General features: G+C 43.4%; 1 protein-coding gene across 1 annotated transcript; it reads right to left on the bottom strand.

Annotated features, from left to right (window-relative positions):
- Positions 1-5,661: 5,661 nt before the first annotated feature.
- Positions 5,662-9,402, bottom strand: LOC117438255 (uncharacterized). Its single transcript, XM_034073774.1, has 2 exons — positions 8,145-9,402; positions 5,662-8,114 (listed from the first exon to the last, which is right to left on the bottom strand). The coding sequence occupies exons 1-2, from the start codon at positions 9,252-9,254 to the stop codon at positions 5,913-5,915; spliced, it is 3,312 nt and encodes a 1,103-aa protein (XP_033929665.1). The 5' UTR covers positions 9,255-9,402; the 3' UTR covers positions 5,662-5,912.
- Positions 9,403-10,597: the final 1,195 nt, after the last annotated feature.

The raw sequence follows: 10,597 nt of genomic DNA, 5'->3' as shown, positions 1-10,597 counted from the left end.
AAAAACCCAAAGTAAAAAATATCAACACAATCAAATCCTTCCCATATGATCTTCAGGAACAGTAGTAGGCCATAATTAAGATCTTTTGCAAAAATAACTAATTTTTTACTTGATGAAGTCAGTGATACTTGAGCAAATGTGTAGCAATTCTGTTTGCAGGTTATTAACTGTCAGGTATTCATTGACTAGTGGTTGTGGTTTGGGTGGGTTTCATTTGGGTGAGTTTTGCTAGTTGTTTTATTTTTTCCCCTTTCTTCTAGGAAAGTAGAAAATTCTGACTGTGATGCAGTGACTTCGATCAGAAGGCTGAAGCATTGGGCTTTCTGCAGTGGATGTCAATAGTTTAGATAGCCTGCAACAGAAACTCTCCTTCTTCCTTGATAGATGAAAAAAACAAAGGTAGCATCCTTTGGTAGTGTCTTACTCCTGATCTGGCAATACAGTGTCTGCTTTCAGTGGTGCCATAAATTTCCACTCGTGTTCCCTTTTCCTGTGCCTTGCAGCTCATTTCCTTCTAGCATAATGTGGCTTTTCTGTTGAGAAAGTATGTTCTGCTTTGGCAGGCTCACAACAAGCAAAAATGTTTTGGTAGACGTTTAGTTTTTTGTGTTTGGAGCTTTCTGTGTGCCAAACTTTTCCTTTAAAGACCCTGTTTTTTGTTGGGTTTCAGGGGGAGTTTCTACAAGTTGACACACTTTTTTGTCATCTTGATTGCAGCATGATAAAATGAGAAGGAATTTGTCAGTACCAAAGTGCCCCAAATATAAAACAGTGTTATTTTTTTTCTGCTGGTACTGGAGAACCCAGAAGACTCCCAAAGAATTCTTTAGCACATGTTCCACAGTGAAGAGCAGGGAGTCAGCAATGCAGCATGGACTGAGCATCTCAGCATCCTAATTCCTTTTTAAATGCCTGTATCCCTCTCTGTATAGTGAGAAAGCATAGAAAATATGCAAGCTCTGTTCTCCTGCAGAAGAAAGCCACATATACTGGTAAATACATTTCTTCACCTGCCAGCCTCCACAAAATCTTTATGCAGTATTAATTTATTCTCCTAATCTATTCTGCTGGCTCTGGCCTCTGTGAATCAGGGTTGAAAAGCAAGATTACAAATTGTTCCCATCTTCAGGAACTTGTAGATTCTGATTTTCTGATTCCAGAGTAATGAATGGCTCAATCTAATGTTAGGGTGAGATGATTAAATTGTTGCTCCTGGACATGGTTCATCATCTACTTCCAATAATACAGACAAATTACACTGGATCTCAGAGAAAGAAAAGTAGAGAGGAATACACTGGACATGTTTAAGCCTGAGGAATTTCTTTTATCATTCAGTAATGGAATAACCCCCACAACTGAATTACTCTGATTCATATAATACTTTATTTAGAATAGTATCAAGACATAAGGAAAAATAGAATCTTTCTGCATCTGAAGATTATTTTGAAAATTTTTAACTGATCCTCAAATACTTCAAATAGAGGGCTTCAAGATAAATAGTATAAAACATAGCATGAAAATAGGACTTCAGAAAGGTTACTTCTGACTCAAAGAAATAGGTTAGGAATCTGGAAGAGTAGCAATTTTTCTGACGTGAAAAACAATAGCTGTTTCATCAGTTACATGAAGCTGCATAATCTTGATCTAGCCAAATATTTTAATATAATGTACCACAAAAATTATGTTTGAACAACAAAAGAAACTTAGAGTCACAAAACCTAGGAAAAAAATCAAGTTAAGGAAGAATCTCATTCTGTTGAATACACTGGGTCAGAGAACTAAAATCCACAACATTATATCATCTGACAACAAATGTCACAAGGCTGCCCATCACAAAACCTCTAGTTTACCTGTGACACTGGACAACTCACAGATGTGTTAATTATGTCGTGGTTTAAGCCCAGCCGGCAACCCAGAACTATGCAGACTCTCCCTCACTCCACCCTCCCTTCTTCCCCCAGATCCCAGAGGGATGGGGAGAAGAATCGAAAGAATGTAACTCCCACGGGTTGAGATAAGAACAGTCCAGTAACTAAAGTATAACACAAATCACTACTGCTACCACCAATAATAATAATGATAAGGGGAAAAACAAGGGAAGACAATACAAGCGCACACCACCAGCCAACCAATACCCAGCCCAAGCAGAGCAGTGATCAAGCCTTTCCCGGTAACTGCCCCCACTTTACATACTGGGTGTGGGGTTCTTAAAGAGCCAAGGCCACATACTGAGCAATCCCGATACCCTGAGCCTTGTTACTGTAAAGTAAGAAGATTCTTGGCAGGCATAAGCAAGGTCAATTGTCTTGTTAGGCCTCTGTAATTTTCCACTGAAAACGTGCAGAGAATGATCTCTGCCAGGGTTGTAGTTTCCCACTGTATTTTTAGAGTAAGGTATTTAATCGCAATTATAACAAGTTATAAATATTAGCTTTGTAAATGGTAGTAACCTCTAAACTAACCAATTAGAGCTCAGTATCCAAGGCTGTTACATAAGAAACCTAAGGGTGTAAGGGTATAAAAGGAGCACTGTATTGGAATAAACTTTGGCAATCGCTTGATCACACTGATCATCTCCACGTTGTCCGGGACTCCTGCGTCAACAAGTGGTGCCCAAACAAGGGACCCTCAGATCGGTAACCTTCACAGAGGGTTTGAAGTCCGATCAGGAACAAGGGGGTAGGAGCCGGCCGAAATCGGTGCTGCCTCGGCTCTGCGGAAGTCAGCTAGCAGCAAAATTGGGATCTCGCCCTGATCAGGTGAGTGGCCGGGGAGGAGATGGGACACTCGCTATTCAAAGATGAACAAGCGGTAATGAAGCTCCTTCAACAAATTCTCTCTAAGAGAGGACTAGAATAAGATAGTGTCACCTTACAAAGGCTGTTAAAATGGTTCCAAGACCGTGGTCTTCTGCCCAGCGTGCAGGCAGCATTTGAAGTTTCTTCATGGGAACGTATAGGACAGGCACTGTGGGATGAAATCAGTAATGGGTCAAAGGAGGCCCCTAAATATGCTACTTTGTGGTGGTCAGTGGAAGAGACTCTGGCCAAGATGAAGTCTGAATGGACGGTAGTGGCTTCGGTTTTGATGGCCACCACGCCAAGTGAGGAGCCATCCGGATCTCGGGTTAATGATGCAACAGCAATGGTTTTTTCGCTGCTGGTTGTCCCAAAGTCTACACCGACGAGGATCTCTGGAGGTCAGAAGGGGAAGAGGGAATCGATTAAGATGGGTCGTGCCCCCTTCCTCTGCCACCACCACCGCCGAGAAAGGCGACAGGTGACTGGATATTCGACAGTGATGATCCTGAGGGCAAAGAGGTTCCGAGAGCGACTGATTCAGAATGGGAACCAGATCTCTACCCTCCGTTGCCTGACTCCGACACTGACTCGGGATCAAAACGCCTCATTCATGTTGGACATTGGCAGTTAGAGATGAAGAAAAAATACAAGGAGCTGGACAAGTTATCGACTTTGGGGGGAAATGTTAAAATTGCAGACTCCTCTGCTCCTGCGCCTCCTTCTTGTAGTCTGGTTTGAAAAGGGAGGTCAGGCGGTGTTACCCCGGTTGAAGGGGAGGGCAGGAGGAAAAATTCAGCATATCATTGGCATGGTTTTATTAGGGATGCTGTAGTGAATGGGGAATTTATGGCTATGAGACCATCCGCGTTCCCTGTAGTTACTACTCTGCAGGGAATGTATGAGTGGGAAGCTCTGGATATAAAAGTAGTGAAAGAGGCCAAGCAAGCAGTAACTATATATGGGATAAAATCATCATATACCCAGTCAATTATTGCCCATATTTTCTCAGCATATACGCTTGCACCGTATGATACGAGACTAATAGCTCAGACATTACTCAGCCTGCACTTACAGCTGAGCTTTTTTAACAGATGGGAATCTGCTTGTTACCGGGTGGCTAATCAACCCCGGCAGCAAGGCAATCCCTTGCTTGGGGTAACAATAGACACTTTGTTGGGAAGAGGACCACTTGAGGATCCTCAAAGGCAAGCCGAATTGTTGAGAGCTGTTCTAATTGCCTCACAAGAGCAGGCTATTAAGGCATGGTTTGCTTTGCCAGATGATAAGGAAACCCCAGGATTTCAAACAATAAAGCGAGGGCCAACAGAATCATATCAGCAATTTATAGACAGGCTGTATGAAGCGCTGAGGGGACACCCTGATTTCAGTGATGACATGAAGGGGAAATTACTAGACATAATGGGCTTTGATGGGGCGAATGATCAGACTAAGTGGATATTAAGTGTATTACCTAGAGGAACTCCCACTGCCCAGCTATTAGATATGGTCGAACGTATGGGCCATAAGCAACAAGCAGCTTATATGGCTCAGGCTTTTGGTGCGGCTGTCCAACCACTTGTGCAAGAGAAAGAAAAAAAGGTAAAAGATAAGAGATGTTACAATTGTGGGAGGAAGGGACACACTCGACCGCAATGTCATTCTGATCCGGGAAATTGAAAGTGGTGCAATCAGTGTAACAAAGCTACGCATAATACCTCCTAATGCAGGGGCCCAGGAAACGGGAGATCGAGCACTTGCCCTCGCGCTCAGACAAAAGTGCAGGGTGCTTGGACAGTCTCATGCCGCAGCCAGGTGGAGGGGAGAAAACACCGATACGATGTAGGTTCACGAAATGCTCCGTTTATTGATTACAAGGCTGCTCTTAATATACTGTCTTACACGCAATCACGCATTACTTGATTGGCTGCTTCACTTTGCCCGCGAGAGGTACACGCTCCACTTTGCCTCTCCTGATTGGTTTCACACCTTCGCTTCAGCTTAGCGTTACATCATGCTTCTGGCATCTTGTTATTGCGCTCCTGTTTTGCTGACCTTGACGCTTCCTCTTCCAGCCTGGGGTCAGAGGTTCACTTTCTCACAGTTTGCTGCAAGCCTGTTAAAGCGCCCATGCTCGACCCCCAACATCTCCCCCTCTTTTTTCAAATAAGGCGTTCGTCATCTGCTGCATGCGTTGCATAGTACATTGTAACAAACAAGGTCCAAAAAACAAAATTAACAACATAATCATTATTGGTCCACTAAACATCATGATTAAACTCCTTAACCAACTACTTATTCCTAACGATTTTAACCAAGAGTCTATAGGATTTGTTTCTACAGTATTTTCTTTAAGTTCAAACAATTTCTTGTGAATAGATTCAGAATGATCAGAAAGATTGTGAAGGATGTAAAGCAGCTGCAGAAGTAAACTGTACAGTGTTAACAGTCAAGGAGTTTGCTCCATCATTACACTCCCCCCCTTTTTTTTTTTTTTTTTTTAGGTGGTCAACCATAAGTACCTGCTGCACTTATGCATTGACCCTTTCTTGCCCAAAATGTTGAACTGCTACCTGTTAAAACTTTTTACATGAACCTGACAACAAAAAATATACAGAACACTGTCTGCCCTCATCACACACACACAAACACACATATATGCATATATGGGATCCCACATACACTCTCCACAGAACTACAATATTTGAAACACAAAATCCGGACAATCATTGCTCCCACTGCACAGTCCCACATACAGGACGTGGCACAAGGACCTTGTAAAGACTATTAAGAAACCAGCTCCAAGAAGCATCATCGCAGTGCAAGGTGGCAGGCTCAACCTTAGCGGGCGTCCCCACAGAGGCTCTGCCTCCCTCACATCACGTGAGGCTTGGGCTTTTATACTGACTAAAATGCACACTCGTTCCAACACAGGTGGCCAGCCTGTGTTGGAAGAAGTGGTCAGCCATATCTATAAAGGTCTTGTGAGATACCAGAGGGACTCCAATCAAACATGTTCGAAATGGATCAGATGGGGTTGCTATAGATAAACAAAAGGAATCCTGCCCTATCTCATTAACCCATGTTACCCACATGTTTTGCCGATGATCCATGTTATGCGACATCATACTTCCCTGTTCCATCAGAACCACAGGTGCTGCCAGACCTAATATCTTCATTTCGTTTTTCTTCCAAAAGTTCCCTAGCTAGATTCCACAAATAGTTTATTAAGACACCGTCTGCTGTCCTCTCGTTTCTTACAGCATTACCCTGGGAAAAGATACCAGGTAAGTTGGTATGACTTCGCATGTGGCAGCACCAGATGGGCTCCTTACGTTCTTGAATTATACCCTTTAGGCGAATTACCAATTCTTCAATTTCCAATGTTCCAATTTTACCTATTTTTGCACAGTCAATACGATTGACTACACTGACTGCATATGCTGAATCGGATACAATATTTAAGGCTTGTGAGGAAAACCAATTTAAGGTTTCAACAATGGCTTGTAGTTCTAAGATTTGCACTGATTGTCCTGTGTCAGTCCATATCTTTAGTTTCCAATTTTGATTGTCTTGCCATGCGAAGCCATATTTCCCAGTACGTCCACTGGCATCAGTGAATACAGTAAGTGCATTTGATATAGGTTTTTGTTTCACAATAGGCCCTCTCATTATAATAGAGGTTGTTTGAAACAGCGGATGAGAGGGATAATGTGTTGACAATTGTACCCCATTAACTGCAAGAGCAAAGGTCATAGAACATAATGACCATTCTTGGATTAAATCAGTAGTTTTCCAAGGTAGTACAAATACAGAAGGATCAACACCAAACACCAACCTGACACGTTCTTTGGCTTTTAACAATAGGGACCCAATATAATCCTGGAGCGTGGTAACAGATGCAGAAGGCTGATACGATGGGAAAACCCATTCTAGGATCGCTAAGTGTTTTTCAATTTGTTGCGCTATAATAGCAGATCTGTATTGCTGTGATCCATAAACCAAAACCATAACTGGATATTCAGGGTCATATCTATAAACCTGTTGTTGCTCAATTTTTGTCTCAATTACTTTAAGAGAGTCATCACCTTCACCGTTTTCATTATTCTCTGTGACCTCTGAATTCTTGATTTCTGCTAATGGATCCCTTGAGGAGCCTACTCCAAAGCCATACTGGAACTCTAGTTCTTCATGAACTAGCTCATCTTCACCTGTCAACTGGTGTGGCTCATTCCACATCGCATCAAATTCTGCTCTCATCTCTGGTAAAATCTGGTTTTCCCTCAAAGTCATTACCTTTTTATTGGAGACATTGTCTTCATCAGGCTTTTGCCTTACATCTGTAGTGGCTTTAGCCTCATAAAGTTGCTTCTCATTTAATTCCTTGACGAGATAATTCAGTTTCTGAATCTTTCCACGTGAGGACTGTTTTACTTGTTTATATTGCTCAGCTTCCTTGAGCTGCTCTTCTGCATCAGAAAGTTGCAACTTAAGCCCATCAATCAAACCCTTGTATTTAGTTTCAATTTCAGATTTTTCTCTCTCAAAGTCTTCCTGTTGGTTCTCAAGTCTCTTCCTCAAAGATTCTTTATTAACTTCAGACTCATGAAGACTCTTATTTAAGTCAATTATTATGCCATTCAAAGTCTGAACATGCTCTTCAGAATTCAGAGCACAGAGCTCTCTTTTTAGCTCTTCAAGTTCATTCTTATATTTCAAAACCATTTCTTCTTCATATACCTGCCTGGCTTCTGCAATTTCCCTTCTGTGGCACTTCTCCAGCTCAGCCCTCAAGTTCTCCAACTGTCTGCAAATATCCTTCTCATGGCTGATTGTCAGTTCTTCAACATGTTGTTGTTCTTTCATTTTGCATAAAGCTATTTCATTTTTCAATTCTCTTATTTCTGAGTCCCGGACAGAAAGGGCACATTGTAATACAGACAACCTTTCTGATGCCACTAGATCTTGGAGACTTTTAACATCTTGTTCTTTTTCTTCCGTGCTTTCGCATAGCTGTTGAATTGTATCTTCCATATTCTCTTCCATTTGGGCAAATGTATTTTCTTTATCTTTGGCATTCTTTTGAGAAGACTCAAGCTGTACTTCCAGGTCATGTGCTTTCTCACGCAGCATCTCCAAATGTGCATTTTGCTCTCTGATACGGTTCTGAAACAAGGACATCTGTTGCTGGGCTTCTAATGCTTCATTTTTCTCAGGGCTTGTACTCCTCAGCACCTCATTAACCTCTGTCTCTGTTGCTGTCTGTAGTAGGTTGGCATCTTCAGCCTTAAATTCTAGTAGGTTGGAGTCTCCAGTCTTAATCTTGAGCAGGTTGGAGTCTCCAGCCTTAATCTCGAGCAGGTTGGAGTCTTCAGCCTTAAACTCTAGTTGTTTTAGCTCTAAGCGTTCCTGCCACTTTACCAGAAACATTGTAAAAGCCGTAGCCCCTAGGAGAGTTTCCATAAGCAATCTAATATCGGCAGGAACAAGCTCCTGGTATTTCATAAAGGCTGTCATCTGTCTTCGTACAGCCGAATTAGTGGCTCCGTAGGCCATAACACTTTGTTGTAATTTTGAGACCAAATTCCAGTCTAAAGGTGTCCATTCTGCTCCATTCTGTGTAACCCGTACTGGAGCAGATATTAATAGTTCTAAAGTAACCTCCCCATTCAAATTAGCTTGTGTGATAACTCCTTTCCATCTCCGCCCCATGTCAAAAGAATGATCTGTAGGGATATATTCGTTTACTCTTTTAGGGATATACCTCTTTGCCCTCTCATCCTCTAACATTCCTTCATCTAAATCATCCTGTAAGTCTCTTTTTTCTTTTTCTGTTAATCCTTCCCCTGCTCCATACAAGCGTTTTATTTTTTCATGACCTTCTTTAATCGTTAGCTCTCCCTGTCTAATTGCCCTCTTGATGCCTTCTCGTCCCCCGGCGTCTAATTTCTCCTTTTGGTCCAACTGTCTTTCAATATTCTTGATTCCTTCTTTAATTGCCTCCATGGCTTTTTTATACATTTCTTTCTTTTTACCCGTATCACCATCCTTGTCTAAATTTTTCACAGCTATCATTAACCTTGCCATTTGGTGGCGCTGTTGCCTTAGTTCTTTCACAAGTTCAGCATAAGGCGATTCTTTTTGTAGTTCGTCAGACGGCAAGGGTACATTTTCGGGCAGTACCTCCATAGGTTCTGGCTCAGGGGGTGCAGATGGTTGCGTGGGCAACTCATCTGAGGGGTCCCAGGGGATAATTAAGTCATCAAACTCCCCCTTCTTATGCACTGGTGCAGCAATTTTTGTTTTTTCAGGGGAGGTACGGGGGGGCACTGGATCAGGGAGGGGGCCCCACTCGATTAAATCCGTTTCCCCCAAGTCCGAGTTTTTCGTACTCTCACTCAAGGCACCCTTCGACGCAGCTGCGATTTCCGCCTCTGCATGCATTTGATCAATCATGAGCTTAATGGAGCGGTAAGTGCGTGTTAATTCCTTCGCTCCTTTATGCTCTGTCTGAACGCTCTCCCACAATTCTTCTCCTATCTTACGCCATAGATCTTTGGAAAATAACTGAGCCGTATTTTCTAACAACCCCCTTTTCCGGCACCAAAACAAAAAGTCCACAAGTTCCTGTCGGGGTATCGAGTACCCTGTTTTCTTCTCTACGCATAGCAATCCCTCTATCGTAGCCTTTTCTATCGCTGATACAGCAGAACCCATCCCGAACCAGACCGCAGTCTGCCTGACTCACCGGTCAGCCGTGGCCACGTAATTTGAGCTCTTTTCCTGCCTCTCTCGGGCAGCCTGCCTCTCTCGGGCAGCCGGGATCTCCACCTTCTCTCGTCCGCGGTCTCTCTCTCTCCTGGTATCACGTCGGGGTCACCAGAATGCCGCGGCCAGGTGGAGGGGAGAAAACACCGATACGATGTAGGTTCACGAAATGCTCCGTTTATTGATTACAAGGCTGCTCTTAATATACTGTCTTACACGCAATCACGCATTACTTGATTGGCTGCTTCACTTTGCCCGCGAGAGGTACACGCTCCACTTTGCCTCTCCTGATTGGTTTCACACCTTCGCTTCAGCTTAGCGTTACATCATGCTTCTGGCATCTTGTTATTGCGCTCCTGTTTTGCTGACCTTGACGCTTCCTCTTCCAGCCTGGGGTCAGAGGTTCACTTTCTCACAGCTTGCTGCAAGCCTGTTAAAGCGCCCATGCTCGACCCCCAACAGTCTCACCTCAGCCACAGCTGGCAGCGCCGGAGTGGACTTGGCAACAGCAGTAGATATCACGCTACTCAATACACAGGTGAGACTGGTTGACTCCGTGCTGTGGGGCCCATTGGGTCGTGGGCTAAGCGTGCTGTTAATAGGTCACTCCTCTGTCTCGCACTGTGGGATTTTTGTTGTACCAGGTCTAAGCGATGCAGATTTCCATGGGAATATCAAACTTATGGTGTATACCCTATGCCCTCCAGTAACAATTCCGAAGGGAGAAAAAATCGCGCAACTGGTACCGTTTGAGGCAAAAGTACCATGTCAGGGAGAACGAGAGCGGGGCTCAGGTGGTTTCGGTTCCACAGATCATCCAGAAGTTCTGTTAGCCAAGGAAATTTCAAAAGGGAAACCTCTGGAAATTGTTTATTTGAGTCACTGCAATGGGCAATCGGTCAAGCTGTCCGCTATATTAGATACTGGAGCAGACGTAACCGTTATCCTGATGTATAATTGGCCCTCCCATTGGCCTTTGGATCCAGTGCCTACCTCTATTATGGGGGTCGGTGGCTGTCAACAGACATTAA

This window comes from Melopsittacus undulatus (genome assembly GCF_012275295.1).
Source record: "Melopsittacus undulatus isolate bMelUnd1 chromosome W unlocalized genomic scaffold, bMelUnd1.mat.Z SUPER_W_unloc_3, whole genome shotgun sequence".
NCBI classification, from domain to species: Eukaryota; Metazoa; Chordata; class Aves; order Psittaciformes; family Psittaculidae; genus Melopsittacus; species Melopsittacus undulatus.
The sequence above is the reverse complement of the archived record's forward strand: the minus strand, read 5'-3'. Positions and strand labels throughout refer to the sequence as shown.

Excerpts from the sequence above, each read along its gene's own strand:
- LOC117438255 (XM_034073774.1), bottom strand. The coding sequence starts at position 9,254 with ATGATTGATCAAATGCATGCAGAGGCGGAAATCGCAGCTGCGTCGAAG. Across the intron at positions 8,115-8,144 it reads CCAACCTGCTCGAGATTAAG|ACTGGAGACTCCAACCTACT; the intron begins GCTGGAGACTCC and ends CTCAAGATTAAG.